At 44.8% G+C, this 18,895-nt stretch overlaps 1 protein-coding gene across 1 annotated transcript; it reads right to left on the reverse strand.

The window, feature by feature from the left end:
• Positions 1–6,709: 6,709 nt before the first annotated feature.
• Positions 6,710–15,560, reverse strand: C1S (complement C1s). The gene is given in 14 exon segments (XM_028533084.2): positions 6,710–7,921; positions 8,968–9,042; positions 9,732–9,860; positions 10,388–10,435; positions 10,438–10,465; positions 10,873–10,988; positions 11,353–11,445; positions 11,448–11,502; positions 11,968–12,164; positions 12,601–12,726; positions 13,566–13,743; positions 13,941–14,148; positions 14,379–14,456; positions 15,391–15,560. Coding segments are annotated over 13 exon segments (2,076 nt in total). The 5' UTR covers positions 14,402–14,456; positions 15,391–15,560; the 3' UTR covers positions 6,710–7,121.
• Positions 15,561–18,895: the final 3,335 nt, after the last annotated feature.

Here is an 18,895-nt window from a genome sequence, read left to right on the forward strand (position 1 = left end):
CCACACTCTTCATCTGAAACAACCCAAAGGTCACCTTTCTTTTTTCCAAGGATTGCAAAAGATATGTCCTCTTCCACTTTGATACCATTGGATAATTGTATAAAGATCTTTCCAAATAAAATCTTGAGAAATTCCAGTGTGTAAAATGAGTTAAACACAGTATTTAATCAGTATAAAAATATCTAGTGAGGTCATATTTAAAATACACAGGAAGTCAATGAGAACAATTAAGTGTATGCACATATTACAATTACAGTCGCAGATCATTTATTTCTGTGTTTTGTTTTGATGGTACATACAAAGAAGTTCTGATTTTCCCACATACATAGTTGCAAATATAACAGCTTTTTTAACAGCTTGCCTTCCAATTTCTATATATTCCTTAAGAGAGGAGTGGTGTGAAATTTTTGTTTCCAAGTTAAATCATTAACAATATTTCTAAATAACTTAGGTTCCTTAAAACACATTTAAAGGTGAGAGAAGGACCCAAAACTTGGCTAAGGATTATAATGTTTATAATAGCACACTATCACGATGGACTTGCAACTGACTCTGCTGGACTTGTGTGAGTAACTTCACAGGAGCCGGCACGCACAGGCCTGATTTAAGAAGGCCAGGGCAGCGTTTCAAACCTTCCCAAGTGATGATGAGTTTTTACGTCCAAACACAGGTCCACAATCCTCAGGGCCGAGTGTCTTTCAACATTCAAGATTTTACGGATTTCAGAAATGTGATATACCATTTATAATAGATAACGTCCCCAGCAGGGCCTAGGGCAGCATCCTAGAAATAATTCTTCTGAAAAACATTGGAACCTTCACGCATGGGAGAGGAAGACTCTAAACTTGCCACCGTCGGGTCAGGTCAGGTTTTGCCCCTCAGTACATTTTGGTGCCAAACTTACTGAAACCCTTCAGTTTTCAAGAGCACTTAGATCTCAGGATTGTGGATTTCAGAAGTGTGGATTTGCACTGGTAGAAATGACAGGAAAACTTTTCACATGTTCTACTCAAAAGTGTCCAAAAGCGGCAATGCCATATATTTGAGGACCATGTGTCGACCACAGTTTTTTTAAGGGTTAGAATGTTTCAGAACTGAAGCACCTCCAGGATTCTAATGGACACGGGAGTGGAGTGGGTAGAGGAGACAGAGGTGGTAAAACAAAAGCTAAAACTAAGAAATGGAACTATATTATGCCTAAGGTTCCTGGCGAATTTAAGATTCTAAGACCTTTGTCTTATTGTGATCATCACAGGTGACCCAGGAGAGTCTAATCACTGCTCTGGCCTTCCTGGTGCCCAGTCCCCCTCCCCAAATCATGGGCATCTCACCTTCAAGTGCCCTGACGTAGGAAATAAGACCAAACCAATACCCTATGAATAGACAATTAACAGAAAAGAAAATGCAATGCTTGGAGGCTCATAAAGAAAATATGGAAATTAAGATACCACCTCCTTACCTAAATATAAGATTGGTGAAGATAATACACTATGTTGGTGAAGACATAGAGAAAACAATCACTCATGCAATGCTTTTTGGAATGCAAAGAGGTACAAATTCAACAGAGGGGCAATTTGACAACACGTAATCAAACATTACAAATGCACTTCCTTTTGACCCAGCGATTCCACTTCTAGGATTTTTCCCACATATATTCTCACATATGAGATATGTACAAGGATAGTCCTTGTAGCATTGTTTACAATAGCAAAGTATTAGCCCTGGCTCACTGATGTGGCTCAGTGGATCGAGCACTGGCCTGCAAACCACAAGGTCACAGGTTCGATTCCCAGTCAGGATACATGACTGGGGTTGCAGACCAGGTTCCCAACTGGGGACATGTGAGAGGGAGTTGATCAATGTCAGATTGATTCAACTCATCTCTCATAGATTGATGTTTCTCTCCCTCTCTTTCTTCCTCCCTCCTTCCCTCTCTCTAAAAATCAATAAATAAAATCTTTAAAAAATAGAAAAAATAAGCAGAACAGTGTGTATTACAGATTACCATTGGGTAAAAAAAGAGGAGGAGGGTACATATCACTTTCCTATGTGTAAAATATCACTGGAAGGATGTACGGAAATGGGGGTAGTCTCTGGGGGAGGACAGGAGTGAGAAGAAGAGTTATCACTATATACCCTTTTGATCTTTTGATTTTTGAGCCATGTAGATGTTTTATCTATTCAAAATAAAGAGATGGAGACCTATTAAAATAGTTTTAATTTTAAAATGTTTTAAAGGAATGCCTCATTGAGAATGTTGACATTTAACAAAGATTAGAAGAATTTAGGTATTCAGAGGTCTAAGGGAAAAGCAGTCCAGGAAGCAGGAACAGCCATTGCAAAGGCCCTGAGGCAAGAAATGTGCATGACCCATTAGGAAATTGCAAAGACAGCCAGAGCAGAGTCATGGGAAAGGCTCACTCTGGCTACTGAATTGAAGTAAGACTGTGCATGCAGAAGGGAATAAAGGGAACCAGTTAGGAGATGACTATGGTAAGCCAGGCAAGTAATGGTAGCTCAGACCAGGTGGTAGCAGTGTGGATGATACAAAGTGGTCATATTACAGATAAGACTTGAGGAGGAGCCAAAAGATTTCCAGATGGAGTAAATATCACAAGGAGAGGGATGAGAAAAAGAGAGACGGCAACTAGATACAGACAATTACAAGAGTAGCAGACCTGATGAAAAACATGAGGAGTTCCATTCTGTCGTGATGAGTTTCAGATGCATATTAGATTACCAAGATGGAGTATCAGAGATCAGATTTACCCCCCTCCTGATACCAACAAACAACAGCAACAACAAAGATCAATTAAATGACACAACAGTTTTACAGACATGGGCCTTCAGGTCACAGAGGACAATGGTCCCTGAGTAACTGAGGCCCACCTTGGCCCCAGCTTACTGCCTTGAGAGGGCTTCCAAGCTGAGGTGCCAAAAGGAGAACCCAAACAGGGCTCAGTCAACTCTCTGAGCTGGGGAGACAGAGCCAAAAGTGCAGGGACACCAAGGCCACTAGAGCTCACAGGACCGAGTATCAGAGAGGAGAAAGCCACACCTAGAGAACTCCAGAGATCTGCAGAAGATTCCTACCAGAATTCACCCCTGAGGAAATTACTCAAGGACGAGGGGGGAAAGCTGCATGAGAAGATTACAGTGAACAGTCCCCAGATCACCAGGGCTGGGGCAGTGCTTGATCCTACCGGCCAGACTGGAAAACCGAAGAATTCATGAGGCATTGGGTAAGGGTGGGCAGAAGGGTCTTGCCTCGGTGGTATGGAATAATTCACCCCCGATAAATGCTGCTGTGGTCCCGTCTAACAATCAAAGCAAGACCCAAAAGGACAAAACTGTTTCCAAGTAACTTAACCAAGTCCCAGAACAACACTCAAGAAATTTATAGAATTATAAAAATCCAGCACCCAAGAAGATAAAATTGCAAAGCCTGGCAGCCAATCAAAGAATATGAAGCACACAAAGGAGCAGGAAAATATAACCCGTGATGAGAAGAAAAATCCATCAAAACCGAACTGACATAGAGGTAAGAATTAACAGTCTGGGACATCAAAACAATTGTTATAACTATATTCTGTGTGTGCAAAAAGCTGAATAAATGTCTATTAGACATTTGAGAAATACTAAATAGGTTGTCTGATGCATACATTTGGATTTGAAAGAAGAGGTCTGAGCCACAAATGTAAATTTCAGAGTTGTTAGTAGGTATGTCAATGGGTGTTTAAAGCCACAAACTTAAATGAGGCCACAAGGGAGTAACGTTGAATAGGAAAAAGGACCAAGGCCCATGCCCTGACACATGCCAGTATTAAGTCTAGAAAAATAGGGAAAAAATCAGCAAAGGAGTTCAGAAATAGTGACTCTCACGAAATGAATGTTTGAGTCCCATCAAAATTTGTATCTTGACCTCCTAACTCCCAATATGTGGATATGGTGGGGGTGGAGGTGGGGCCTTTGGGAAGCATTTAGGGTCACACGAGGCCATGAGGGTGGGGCCCTCCTGCTGAGACTGGTGCCGGTGCAAGAACCGCACCCTCCCCCCCACCCCCACACCGCAGCAGGGAAAGGCTGTGTGAGCGAACAGCGAGATGGCTGTCTGCAAGCCAGGAAGGGGGACCCCACAGAGAATCAGATCTGCCAGCACCTCGCTCTTAGACGTCTCAGCTTCCTGCACTGTGAGAAAGACATGTCTGTTGTTTGAGCCGCCCAGTCTAGGGTATTTCGTGATAGCAGTCTGAGCTGACCGAGACAGTGGCCACTTAGGTAGGAGGAAAACCAGGAGAGTTTATCATTTCGGAAGCCAAAGAAAGAAACGGAATCAAGGTTAAAGGAGTGATCAATTGTTCATCTTGTCCAACGTTGCCTGTAAGTCAAGATGCAGACTGCGGATCACTCCTCAGACGAAGCAATGTCAGCGTCATGGGGACCAGGAAAGCAAGCCCAGTTTGGGAGAAGGATGGAAACAAAGCCAGGCTGGAGTTGGCGAGAAAGTGGAAGGAGAGAAACGGGAGACAGAGGGTGCACCAATTAGTTTAAGAAAGTGAGCCCTGGCTGGTGTGGCTCAGGGGAGCAAGTGCCCCCTGAAAACAGGAGGGTCGCTGGTTCAACAGCCAGGCAGGGCGCATGCCTGGGTTGCGGGTTACATCTCTCCACATTGACCTCTCCCTCTCTTTCTCGATCCCTTCCCCTCTCTAAAAATAAATTAATTAAATTAAATTAAACACAACTTTAGAGAGTCCCAAAATTCTTCCACCCCCTTCCGGACTAGTCCACTTTTAACTGGGTTCCTTCCCATCAAGTTCTCTTGGCCTCTGGCACCTTCTTTTCTCCCTGGCGTGAGGAGCTGATCCACCAGCCCATTTTCCTCTGACCAAAGAAATGTTCACCTCTTTAAAAAGTTAAGTCCCAGTGATTTGCAAGGCAGTGTAATTCATGCGCTTTAAGCCACAGTGAATGATTTTCTAGGCCTTGCTGATGAGCCCTTCCCAGCCCTGGAGTCTTTGGGGATGATTCATTTAGAACCCCTCCCTGCCATTCGCCCGGGGAAATGATCTTGGGGTAGAGTTAACCATGCAAAAACCACAACCATCCCACTGAACAAGGCAGCTGTAATGAGGGAATTTGTCAAGAGGAGAGCCCATACAGACTGAAGATTCCCTCTGCAGGGGAGTGAACTTCTTTTTACTGTTACTTGTCAGATTCTATTTGCCAGTTATGAAAAAGAAGGAAAATTTCTACATCATGAGTATGTTCCTTAATCTCAACCTTCTCCCAATTCTTTTTTTCTCTAGAGGAATCCCCCTCCACCCAACCAAAACACTGTAGTCCAGGGTTCAAAGTCAATTCCATTGCACATGTAATGCTGGCAGGTGGGGAAAGGGCATTCAAATTATACAGTTAAGAAACAATGAGAATGGCTTTATGCTGCTTGGTTGACTTGACACAATCTTTCCAAAGGTTCCCTATTGTAATTCCCCTTAGCTCTTCAGACCCTTCGGGTTGAGTTCTAATTACTTCATCATGTGTTAACCTCCCGTCTAAGGTCAATTATTGAATTTAACCCTTTTTGTTTATGGAAGATCAAAGTCCTTTTAATAGGCACCAAAACACCCCTTTTGGCTTCTGGTAAAAAACTGCTCTCCTGCCCTGGCTGGCGTAGCTCAGTGGATTGAGCGCGGGCTGGGAACCAAAGTGTCCCAGGTTCAATTCCCAGCCAGGGTACATGCCTGGGTTGCAGGCCATAACCCCCAGCAACTGCACATTGATGTTTCTCTCTCTCTCTTTCTCTCTCTCTCTCTCTCTCTCTCTCTCTCTCTCTCTCTCCCCCCCTCCCCCCCTCTCTCCCTCCCTTCCCTCTCTAAAAAAAATAAATAAAATCTTAAAAAAAAAGGGTAGAATTGATTAATAAAGTCAAGAGCTATAAAAAAAAAAAGCAGAAGGGAAAGTCTTTGGGCTTATCCTGATGGGGACTTTGCTCTAAATTCTTGGTGCACAGTTCAGTCCAGAGATGACATTGTTGCTTGACAGAACAAAGGACCGGAACTGCCAGGAAAGCAGATAAGGTCATGCTTAATTTCTTTTCTTTTCCTTTTTTTAATTTTTATTCATTCATTTCTTTAGCGAGAGAGAGAGAAACATCGATTGGCTGTTCCACCCCATTTCCACATTCATCGGTTGATTCCTGTGTGCGCCCTGACCAAGGGTCAGACCCACGACCTTGGCGAACGGCAGCAGCGCTCTACACAGCTGCGCTACCGCCGCCAGGGCCTCCTTCCCTCTTTTGTTGAGTCATAACATTGTATTATCCATAAGAGTAGTGAAGGAAAATTAATTTTCAGGAGGCATATTGAAACAATTTCTACCTCAAATTTTCATATTTACATAGCCAATTCTAACTGTTGTTATATGGACTTCTCAATGAGGTTCAAGTATGTTTAATGATTTTTAGGAAAAAAATATGGTGCCTTGTACTGGAGATGTTCGTGCTAATCCACAATATTTACTAAATTTCAATTGAAAGAGAGGAGAAAAGCTGAATTCGCCATTTTCATGACAATTAAATATTACCGCTAGAAATATATATATATATATATATATGCTGCTAAATGCCTGAACTTCCATGATATACCAGCCCCCTCATCCCACCCTCTTGCTATAGTGCTGAGGTCTTTATGTGGAATAAGTCAGCCAGGACTGGATTACAAATCTGCTTTATTACAAGTAGATAGTAGACACTGAGGATGATAAAGTAAGCGGAACACTGAACAGATAAAAGGCAAACGAAAAATCAAGGGTGTGCCCACAGTAATTTTCAGAGCCGGGGCTGGAACACCAGGCAGTCATGGAGAGAGCAGCCTCCCTGTGGGACGGTGCAGCCCGGCAGTGCCCTCCCCATGCTGTTTTCCACCGATTCACACTGCACCGAACAACCGACAGGATGTCATCACTGAACGCTACCTCCAGCCGTGTATCCCAGCACCCAAGCTCCAGTTAAGTCACACTCCTATGTCTTCCCTCAGTCATGGTGAAACAATGAGAATATTGTGAGGAACAGAAAGCAACAGATTGGTCCCAGCCCTTGGAGAGGCTGGTGGAACATGTGTGGATTAGTTTATACTTGGGATACTATTTTCCTGCATAGTCTTCATTATCCAGTCAATATAGTTCTGCACTCGAGTGTAAATCCCATAGGTCCCACATTCGGGGCCCCAGGATACCAAGCCAGCTACGTAGAATTTGGGTTTCCCTTCGTCGGAGATCTTTACAGCAAGGGGTCCACCACTGTCCCCCTCACAGCTATCAATGCCTCCGTTGCCTCCAGCACAGATCATGTTGTCAGTGAAAACATAGCTATTTACATTCACATTTCGGTTTTTGGGCTTTACCTGCTGGCACTCTCGTAAGGTAGCAACAGGTATCATTGCCCCTCTGAGATGTACTACATGATTTTTATCCTCTGTTTTGCCCCAGCCTGAGATCAGACCCAGGGACCCCTTGGAGAGGCTGTAGTTGGAGGATTTGCCTGGCAGGCAGATAAGGGAGACCTTGGGTCCCAGTTTCACTGGGTCTTTAAGCTGTACCAATGCAATGTCATTGTCAAAATTCTTTCGTGTGTCTGGGTCCTCCATGAATTCCCAACCCGGATGAAAAAACACACGCTCAGCAGTGAGCTCCTGGGCATTTTTCAGTCGGTCACGGATCACAAGGGTAGACCCAACATGCATTGTTGGGTTCCTCTCCTTCTCCACAACGTGGGCGGCTGTCAGCACCCAGCGCTCATCAATGAGGGCCCCGCCAGCCCTCGGGCTTGCAAAGAAGACTTGCCAGGGGAAATTTTCAATCTTTGCCGCTTTTCCTCCAAATATCCTCTGTGTTCCTTCAAACATCTCAGTGGGGATGCCACACACTAGGAAGGAACAAGAACAAGGAGGGCAGGGAGCAGGAAATAAACTGTTTGTCTCCTACAAGTCCTCCAACCACTCAAAAACCTGCCAGGCTTCACAGTTTTCTAGCACAATATAGCCAACCCTGTCTTTGGTCAGCCCTCTCAGTGCCTGACTCTGAACACACCTAAAGGCCTAAACGTCCCATGTCGCCAGCTTCACAGGCATGTGTGAGCTGCTAGCGCTTCACCCTGCGGACAGCCTGACACACGGCCCGGCAGACTTCACCCCAGGCTCCGCAGGTAGAGCCCGCCTGGGAGCCAGGCTGGGAAATGCTTTCCTCATGCAGATAGTGAGGGAGGCAAGCATTCTACCTTCATCTGATACTCAAATCAAATGCTTATCACCGTCTTTGCTGAAGACCTCATCACAACTGAGTCCCTCCTCGTGATCTGTAGAAGTAGGGTAGAGAGAGGGTTCTCTTCTTTCATCTCATTCCACATTGACTGGTTCTGGATCACTTTGCCATTACCCAGTATAACTAAAAATGAATTTTATTTCAGATCAAGTTGCCTTCTCTAAATCCCTCACTAGTCAGCCTGAATGGACTCTGAGTTGAATATAGCCGACTTTGGATTCAGACGTAAGTTCAAAGCCTACCCCTGCTCCTTACTAACTTGGTGAGCTTGCACTTTTCACACATCTGTAAAATGGGACTGATAATGCTCATCTCATAGGATTGTTACAAAGGTTTGAATGAGATAATAAATGCAATTAATTAGTGCAGTCCATAGCCCTCAGTAACACCGTCATTACTACCAGTATCACTATTATCCTGGCTTTGCCTGAGAGCCTACTCCTCCTCAACTCAGATCTGTCTGCTACCCCTCATCTACTCTATTGTCTCCACTTCAGCTAGGCCTGGCAGGTTATTGTCTCCACTTCAGCTAGGCCTGGTAGGCCCAGGCTTGCAAGTCTTTTCCCAAGAGGACCACAGTACTTTCAGAAGGCGACCCCACTTACTCACACCCGTGACTATGGTTTCTACCCAAGCCTGGGCCCTGATTACCTGGGACACACTTTGGCAGCTCTGTGCCCAGCAGCTCATTGACCCAGCTCCCGTTCGCAGCGCAGTGGTACTCCCCTGGAAGGGCACAAGGGACACAGGACACCTCACCCCACTTCTGTCTTCTCTGCCCCCACCCCCAGCTTTCATGCAGAGCCTCAGCTCCTCCGGGGTTTAGAAGGACATTACATCAAATAAATAAAAAAGAATCTTTAGAACGTCTTCCAAATGATTTCTCTGGCCTCTCTCCTGCCTAGGAAGGGAAAGGAACAGTCTCCAAAGCAGAAGGAAGAGGGTTATGGGAGATGGAGATTGGGAAAGGGCTTTAAGAAGAGAAAGAAATTAATTAATTAACTAAAATTAAATTAAAGGCAACGAAGTAGGACATATTGTGTCTCATCCAGTCCTTCCTCTAGCACTACCAAAGCCTTGCCACCAAGAAAGCCAGTCATCACAGCATGGTGACTTGAAACTGGAAGCATTACCCCTGCAGGCTCTACATAAATAATCAGCCAACGTTGGATAAGCATATGAAACGGATACTGTAGGGGGACTCCTGCCACAGTTGTGAAGCTCTATGATTCACTCAAAGGATTCTGTGGAACCTACCCTGCCCCATATGAAAAACTTTATTTTTAGAATAAACCAAGAGGATGAACAGAGTCCATTTCCTCTCCATTTCTCCCAAACTCTCCAACCCGAAAGACTGTGCTATTTGTCCTCCAACTCACTCACCCTTTCTCTTTTCTCTTGTCAAAGAAACCTACCGCTTTCTTCAGTTTGCAGGTAATAATACGGCTCATTACAAGTGTAGTGAACAACAGCACCAAATGCAGTATCTTCTGGTTCTTCGACTTTGCCATTCTGAATGGGGTCAGGGGAGCCACAGTCCACAGCTACAAGAGGAGGGCAAGAGAGTGGTGGTCCGGATAGCCACTTCCTCTCAGGAACCATTGGTCCTTAGGCCACCATCCTCCCGGCCACGTCCTTCATCCCTTCCCCACTCCCACATCCATAATGAACCTGCAGTGATTCTCCACACCAGCTTCTCTGTAGCCATGCTCTTCAATTGGCATCACTCAGTTCCCCGGCCCACTGACTCCTGCCAATTAAGATGGCCCCTCTCAAGCTACGGGGGGAACCTGGTTTTCCGTGGTTGAGGGAAGCCCCCTACAGAAGCCAGGACTAGACCTGCGAGGTGCCATTAATGGCCAGTCCCACAGCCTCTCATTTTTGAAAGAAACCTGCCAAGCTGGCCTGGAACCAGATCAGGGCTGAGACTTCACGACTGGCTTCCCTTCAAAAACCCAACCCACTCTCACGAGCCTGAAAACAAACCATACATCTGGATCTTGATCCTTCAGTTCCCTTCAAAAGAAAAAAAAATGTTGAGACTTTTTTTCTCAATGTTTGAGATACCTACGTTCACAAACCAGTCTGGAATTACTCCACTTTCCATTGCTTTGACAGTAGAGTAGAAATATGGCAAGCCAGCTCTTTCCTAGAGAATGACAGAATGTCGCCATTAATTTACAAGGAGATGCATGGAAACTTTAAATCAAAAACGGAATCAATCTCTGGCCTTGGGTCAAGGAGGAATCCTCACCACATAAACCTTGGAGACATCTTAGCAGAATGACACAAGAGTACCCAGGGTTGGGGCTAAAAGAAAAGTTTGCCACAACATATGAGCGACCCTTCTGCAGGAAGACTGAGGGCACAGAGAGAATGCAGGCTGGCCAAGGAGCTCCCCGACTCTCAAGGAAGGACTAAGGATCCTGAGCTGTTCTGGTTATGGAGAAGGTGTTAGATGCTTAAACAAGAACATTGGTACATTCGGAACAACGGGAATTCCAGCGTGCTCATCCTCACCTAGGAATCAGGGAGAAGCCCCTCATAGTACTCTACCTGTACAACTTCAAACCCTTCCTGACAGGTTATCTTCACCACATCTTTGTACACGTATTTTTCCTTCTCGGGCTCCCAAAAAGAATTGGCAGCAATTTCTTTAGGACAGGGGATTGCTTGGAAAGGACAGGAAAAAAAATTAACCAAATAATTGGAAAATCTCTGTTCTATTTACACATTCTCACACTTTACAAAATCATTCAGTCATTCTCAATGCTGATTCCTAACCTTCCAATATGGGGATGTCTAAAGTAATACGGCATTACTAACTGACCACCCCCCAGGCTGTCTGCACTCATGGGTCCAGCTGAAGTATTCCTAGATGTTGAGGCATTTCTAGCAACCACTGACAGGTTTAAATCTTGCTGCGGAAGGGGAGTACTCAGGATATGCCTCCACACAACAATTTGCCTGTTTTGATTTTACCTTGTCCAGGGACTTTGTTACAACCAACCGAAGAACAACTTTCAGATTACTTACGATCTCCATGATAACGAAGTTTCCAGCCCTTTTTTTGCCCTGTTTGGTCTGTTTGGAAGATGATGTCAAGAACATTACTGTTGGTTTCAATCTTAGTGGCCCAGGGAATCCATTTCCACAGTAAGGACCAAACTGGTCTCTTGTAACAAACTGAAATGACACCAAAGTGATGAAATCAGAAGAGAGAAAGATTTAAAAGAGGCAAAACAGAAAGAATAAAAGAAGCCCTGGCTGGCGTAGCTCAGTGGATTGAGTGCGGGCTGGGAACCAAAGTGTCCCAAGTTCGATTCCAGCCAGAGTACATGCCTGGGTTGCAATTGTGGGGCTGGGAACCAAAGTGTCCCAGGTTCGATTCCCAGCCAGAGTACATGCCTGGGTTGCAGGCCATAACCCCCAGCAACCGCACATTGATGTTTCTCTCTCTATCTCCCACCCTTCCCTCTCTAAAAATAAATAAATAGAATTTTTAAAAAAGAATAAAGGAAAGTTAAATAGAAAGAATATAAAACAAAACAAAAGGGGAGAGAAAAGAAAGGGCAGAAAGAAGGATAGTTTGTCTTCAAAGAGAAATCTCTCCGTGGAAATTAGGAGGAAAGTTAATCACCCATCACGCACAATTAAACTGTCAGCGCAGTTGCCCTCCGAATCAGATTCCACGTCAAAATCTTCTCTCCGAACGGTCACCACCACTTGGAAACCCTCCTCCAACACGATCTGATATTCACACCTTGAGTTCTCTGGGTACAGACTGGGATAATTGGGACTCGTGATCTCCCCAATCAGTTCAGTGAATACATCCCCACTGCAATTGACTAAGAAAGAAATAGAGAAAGGGGGCATCAGATATAGGCTCAAGCAAGGCAGTCTCTGTCCTGTTCTATGACTCCTCTTATGAACTGACAGTCCCTGACTGGAGCCCATGCACAGCGATTACACACCCAGTACACGTTAGCAGAGTTACCCAGGGCCTACTGGGCTTCCATTGCATTGCTTATGATACAGCCTTCCACAGTTATGAACAGTCCCAGGCAGACTCTTCACAGCCATCTATCTCCCTCTCCAATTAGTTAACTTGACTCTGTAACCTTGCCTTCCTCTACTCTTGTGGCTCCCCCTCAGGTAACTAAGAGTAGATGCCAAATCAAGGTCAAAGCTACTCAAAATCAGAAGAGTAGATAAAGCCCTAATTGAAGTCTTAAGCCATTCCAAATACCAGAGACCACGCATCCCTCTCAATGCCAAACTCACCTCCACAATTTCTCATATCATCATGGAGGAAGTATTCGGGTGGGCAGGAGCAGAAGTAACCACCAATGAAGTTGTTGCAGAAGTGGCTACAAGGGACATCTGCAAAGTCTGTGCACTCATTTACATCTACAAAAGTAGAGAAGGACAGAGGTCAAGGACAAAGACCTAGCAGGAAGAATGTGGTTAAACCCAAAACTACAAGGGCAAGGAAAAGAAGAAAGGCCTGTTGCTTGAAGATCTTCATTTCAGGATGGTGTTATTCTCTATACTCTCCTGAGGTGTGATTCCAGAGTTGGACCTTACCATCACACAGCTCTAAGGGAGCTCTCACTGCTAGAGACCTTTGGCCTTTCTCACAAACAGAGCATTTCAGCTCCAAAGAAAACACTCCACGAGCTAAACGTGATGATATGTCTTCTGCAGGAAGGAACGATTAGTACATTTATTCTTTTGTATGACGTTTGCACTTCTTTCAAATCTAACCTATAGCTTGGTTTTGCAAGATGTTCTGACTTTGCTTTAGGTGTAGAGCACACAGAATTTGAAGGTTCGTTTGCCATGTATTGAATGGGTTTGAATACCGCATGTTCCTTGTGTGAGTCTTGGTAAGTTATTTAACTTTCCTAGTCTTCCCTTTCCTTCTCTTTAAATGAAGATAATAATGCCTGCCTTGAAGAGTTGAGGTGAAGATTAAATTAATATACACAAAATTCCTAATACAGTGCCCACTTCTAATGGCTCTCAACAAATTACTCTTTATTATCTATTCTTAACATTATATCATCACGACTAAGATATGGTCATGTGCTTGAATTTTGTAACGGCAACTCATAGAGGGATCCAAGTCAAGTCTATACTTTGTGAGAGTTCTAAACAGAATCTGTATTCACAACATTGCTCAATGTCTACCCTGCTTCTGACCTGCTAGCTGGATCAGTGAGTCAACAGAGAAGAGTGGGCCTTACCTACAGCGACATAGTACGCAGCAAACCCAGTGAAACGCTCTTCATTGGAGAAGTCGGACGTAAAGATCACCTGGACTTTATTGTTCAGGACTTGGAACTCTTCCACAATTTGGGAACTGGGATTCTTGCTGGTCCTCCGTCCACAGATCTTCCCTTCTTGGAGGCCTCCTGACATTATCTAAGAGAAGCATCAAAGAGAAGCTAGGAAAGGGTCACATTTTGATACAAAGGGAAGAGAAAGGGGGACAAAGAGAGCAGAACACATGCCACCTCACCACTATGTGACTCTAGTTCACCATACGCCTGTGGTACTCCCCCCTGCATCCTTCTCATTTGACCCTCCGGCCCCACCCTGTAGGTGCTTATTTAATGTACCTGCACTGAGTCATATGCGCAGTTCTCTGACAGCTCTATGTCCAGGTGGGTGAAGTAGAGATGGATCCCGTACCCTTCAGGAACTTCTATATCCCAAGATTTCTCTATGTCATTGGGGTATGCCTGAGGATAGTTAGGGGACAGGATCTCCCCATACATGGTAGGCTCAGCATACACCCATGCCAAAAGGGAAAACAGCACAATGCACCTGGAAAAAAGGGCATATGAAGAGGTGGGTGACACAGGTACAACAGACTAGAGCAGAGCTCCAGCATTTGTCACAGGGAGGACAACAGCACATGGAGAAGAATCTTAGGTTGAAATAGAGCAAAAAGGCACAGATAAAACCAAATCCCGAGCTTCTGATCTGAGCTGTTTTCTTGAGAAGATAAAGAGACTGGAATCCATGCACATCCCTGTAGACTCGTGATCACTTACCACATCGTTGGCAACTCATCCATCCCTGGTGAGCAGCACGCTCTTGGGCCTGGTTCTCTGCACCTCTGGACTTTGGAGCTAAAGAGGTAGCAGGCCTAGCTGTATTTGTCTAACAAACACAGGTAACTGCTTTGGTAGTTGAGGGTCACCTGGAACCAGGGTCACCTTCATAAAAATAACAACAGGTTAAACTGAGCCATATCCCTAATCATCACCACATGACACCTATCTTCTTACCCCCTCCCTGGTTCTACTTCAATTGATTTTCTAGACTAAAACTAATCGTACCCTTCTCCCGTTGCTTCTCTGGGCCTCATCCCAGTTTTTCTCCAAAAGAATGAGTACTTTCTCCCAGTTTTCTTCCTCCTCACCCTGACCCCCCACTGTGTCAGTCTCTCTCCTGTCCTCACAGAATAATATCCCCATTTACACTCCCATTTCTGGGAGTCTTTCCCTATCATGACCACTCACCTAGGACATTTTCTCCCTCCTCTTTTGACAATTAACCCCCTATCGCTTCAAACCAGCTCTGTTACTGTTCATTATTACATGCATTTCTATCGATACTCCCAATGACCATGAGTGGAGCAATGAGCTTCTTTCTCCAGAGTGAGGCAGTGGCCTTGGGAGAAGTGGTCTGAGACAGGGTTGGGTGGGAAAGGAGAAGAGGGGCAACGGAATTACAAGAATCATAAAAGGAAAAGAAAAGGATTCCCTCGATTTTCTACATTAATTTTCTAGATTTTTTTTTTTGCCCTTTACTGAAAAGATATCTTCCCACAGTTCCTAGAAAAGTTTTGCCAAATTGTAAACCCTGAAAACACTGCTAAGCGGTGGGGTGACGTGAGGGTGGATGAGGTCATCCTAAGAGAAATAGGTTATCTATATTTTGCCTTCCTTTTATTCTGCTTTTTCCAGCCCTCCGTCTTTGCCCGAAACCTTCATATGTGAAGTTTTCTGCCTTTCTTTTTTTCCTCCATCAAAGCTCTGCTCTTTGTTTTTAAGGTTTTACCTTCAGAAGCTGATGGGAGCAAGTGGGTCAGTCCCCTCTCTTGCCAGTGGGCATGCTGGGCGACCCTGCCGGCTCCCAGGGAGAGAAGCACGGGGCCTGGACGCTCCCTCTGCAGGAACCTCTGCCGGCCTCCCTGTCTGGCTCTGTTCGTGTGGTTCTCCACTCCAGTGTGCATGTCTGAAATTCCCTGATCTAAACAAGAGGGGGCTGGGAGACCAGGAGAGAGGAAAGGGGTAACGCAGCCTTGATCTTGGAGCTCCCTCTGCTTTCGAAACGAGAACTGCATACCTCTCTCAGGCCTGAGATTCCTCTATCCAGGCTTACAGAGAGAGAAAGGGGGAATGGGGAATTTCACTGATTGCCTAATGCTCTTTTTCGGCCAAAGGGTGTGTTAGAGTTTTCAGAGAAGTCAGCTGATTTGTGGGAAAAGGTGGGGATTAATACTGTGGGGAGAAAGCCAAACCCAGAAAGTCCAACCCTCCAGTTGTATACAAATCATGAATTGAGGGTAAGTAGTTATCGGTAATGCAGCTCTTCTCTGCCTTCCAAGCATATTTAATGGTTGGACAATGAGTTCCCAGACCCAGGCTGGTATGGAATGATGATTTTACCTCTTCCTAAAATCCCCTCCTTATCTCCAAACGTCTAATTCTATTCACCAATCAAGCCCCAGTTCAGGTACAATCCAGAGTCCCTTATCCATAACCCCTGAGTACAGATACATTTCGAAATTCTGAACTTTAAGATTTTTAGAAAAATTACAGTGCAGTACATGGACCCAACATCAGGTAACACCTCCTGCTCTCCCTCCCCTCAAGGGGCTGGGATAACAAACCATTATCAAACAACATTTCTGCAGCTGTGCAGACTGATCTTCACGGTAAGTAGAATAACAAATTATAATTTAGTTATAAATATATATGATATTATAAATTATTCATAATTATAAATTACTTCACATCATCCCTGGCCAGGTAGCTCAGTTTATTAGAGCATCACCCAATGTGCCAAGATTGGTGGGTTTGATCCCCGGTCAGAGCACATACAAGCAATGAATGCACAACTATGTGGAACAGCAAATTGATGTCTCTCTCTCTGTGTGTGTCTCTCTCTCAAAATCAGTAAACTTTAAAAAAAATAAAATAAAAAAATTACTTCACATCGGTTCATGTCAGGTTTTGCTGCCCAATAAGTATTGGTGCCAAACTTGGGTGAAAAAAAATGACTTTTTTTCAGAGCCTTTCGGTATTTGGAATTGCAGACAAGGGACTGAGGGGTGGTGAGCCTGTGGGGCATCTGCACAAAGCCTGCTGGGACCTCCCAGCTCTCCTTTATGTCCCTTATCACTTTCTATCCCCCAGTGACTGCATTCCAATGAATCTGAAACTTTATCTGCATTCCAATGAATCTGAAACATCAATTGAAGATGCTCCCTCATTTTACATACCACTAGGAATAAAAAAACTGTCAATTACACTATGGTATGCCATTGATTGCATGATACATCCCAATTTCAGAAGTGTTAAAATGTGGGGGAAACTCTGAGCCTTGGAGTCCATGAAGCATGGTGTTTGTGTACATGCATTACTTCTGGTTGACTCAGCACGGGGCCTGGAGCCCGGGGAGAGAGCCGTGCCCTATCGCCAACCCTCACCAGTGGGGAGACCTTGGGCTCATTACCTAACTTCTCAGTCTTCAGTTATAAAACAAAGATAGCATCAGTTCTGCCACCTTACATGGCTGTCAGGAAGGATCTGATGAAACAATGAGAGTGAAAGGCTTTGCAAACTATGATGCCAAATAAATGCAATCACCAAAAGGAAAAGAATTGTAAGCCGATCCGGTCTCCGAGGACAGGTTCTGTATGTTATCCATCTTTGTTTTCCCACCGAGTCGAGCAGTGTCACTCATATAGTCAATGGGCAGATGATCATTCCTTTGCCTGCCCAGCATTTGAACATCTTTACCGCACTTGGGTACTTCCTCTTCATGAGTCTGGGGAACAAGGTCTGCCACCTGTGAGAGAAGATGTAAGTGCAAGAAATGTGCCCCTTGCCACTCTAGCAGCTCGAGGGCATCCCATGCACTCAGCTTCATTCATCAGAGACATCTGCCTGGGCTCTGAATGCAGAGGGAGGGATGCCAAGAAGCAGGGACTACACAACCTCTGGGGACAGTGGTGGCTGCAGCGAGATAGAGCACGAGGGTGTGCTTGCAAGCAGCATCCAGCACCCAGCCCCAGTGAGTAAACATCACAGGCTGAAGCGTCTAGGACACAGCAGAGGCAATAGCAGCAGAGCAGCCATGTTCTGACCATTGTTCCTGCTGCGAAGCTTCCACACTTCGCTCTCCAGCTCTTGGCATTTCTGTGAGCAATCCAGGATCCCTTTAATAAATTCTCCTTCTAAAATCTACCGAAACTGGTTTCTGTTGCTTACAACTAAGAACACTGGCTGAGTACCTGCAAAATGATTGACTGAAGGAAGGAGCCAGATCATTTACTAATTGCTTTTAGCTGTGTGGCCTACGCAGTTACGTAACCTCTCTGAGCTCCAGTTTCGTCACGTGTAAAATGGGAATAATATCACCTACCTCAGACACAGCTACCATTGTCAGGGCCTGCTCTGACCATGATCAAGTGAGATGATGTGTACTAAGCATTCAGTGTATATCTGGTACTCGGTAAGCCCTTAACAAATAAATAAATAATAACCTCATCTCCAAATACCAGCAGCAGCAACAGCAGCATCATTCTCCTCAAGGGCTTCAGAGCATACTTCAGTATAGAGCTGCAAAAAAGAGAGCATCTTACCAAAGTGTCCAGGGTTTTTCCTCCTCTTACTTCTAAATTCAATACTTGCAAGAAAAGTTACCTTCACATGTGTTTTGTGTTCTCTTCTTCAATTTTGCCATACAAGTGAAATATCGTATTTGTCTCTCTAAAGTTCAAGGAGACAAGTCACCCACATAAGGGCATCTCTGGGCCCTGCTTCCTTCCCCAGTTCAGCAAGAACTCGAGCCAAGAACCTCTAACTGTGTAGAACAATTAATAGAGACCTCAACCACGATTGTCAGTTGAAGGGCCTGTAGGGGGAGCTCACACTCCCTACAGGAAGAACTTTTCTAACAGTCCTAACTTCTCTTCTCCCCGTAAAAAATTCTCCTCTTCTTCGTTCTAGCAAACTTGCACATGACTCGCCATGGCTGCGTGTTCCCAATTGCAATTTTCTCTTTTTCCCAGAGAAATCCTTTTTTGCGGGAGGAATATACTTTAAGTTCAATTATAAGTGGCAGCTTTGAAAGGGCCGGGGCCATGTCACATAACCGGCTCAGTATGGTGGAGACTCATAAAAACAACGTTGCTTATTCGCCCTCAGGGTCCTCTGAAGCCCAGCTGATGTGACAGTGCTGACACAGAGCGCAGATATTAGAACCTTCCGTGTCAGTGTGAAATGAAACTGACACACGTGTACGTGGTGTGACTGGACACTTTGGAAAATAATCA

This window comes from Phyllostomus discolor, chromosome 2 (genome assembly GCF_004126475.2).
Source record: "Phyllostomus discolor isolate MPI-MPIP mPhyDis1 chromosome 2, mPhyDis1.pri.v3, whole genome shotgun sequence".
Lineage (NCBI taxonomy): Eukaryota > Metazoa > Chordata > Mammalia > Chiroptera > Phyllostomidae > Phyllostomus > Phyllostomus discolor.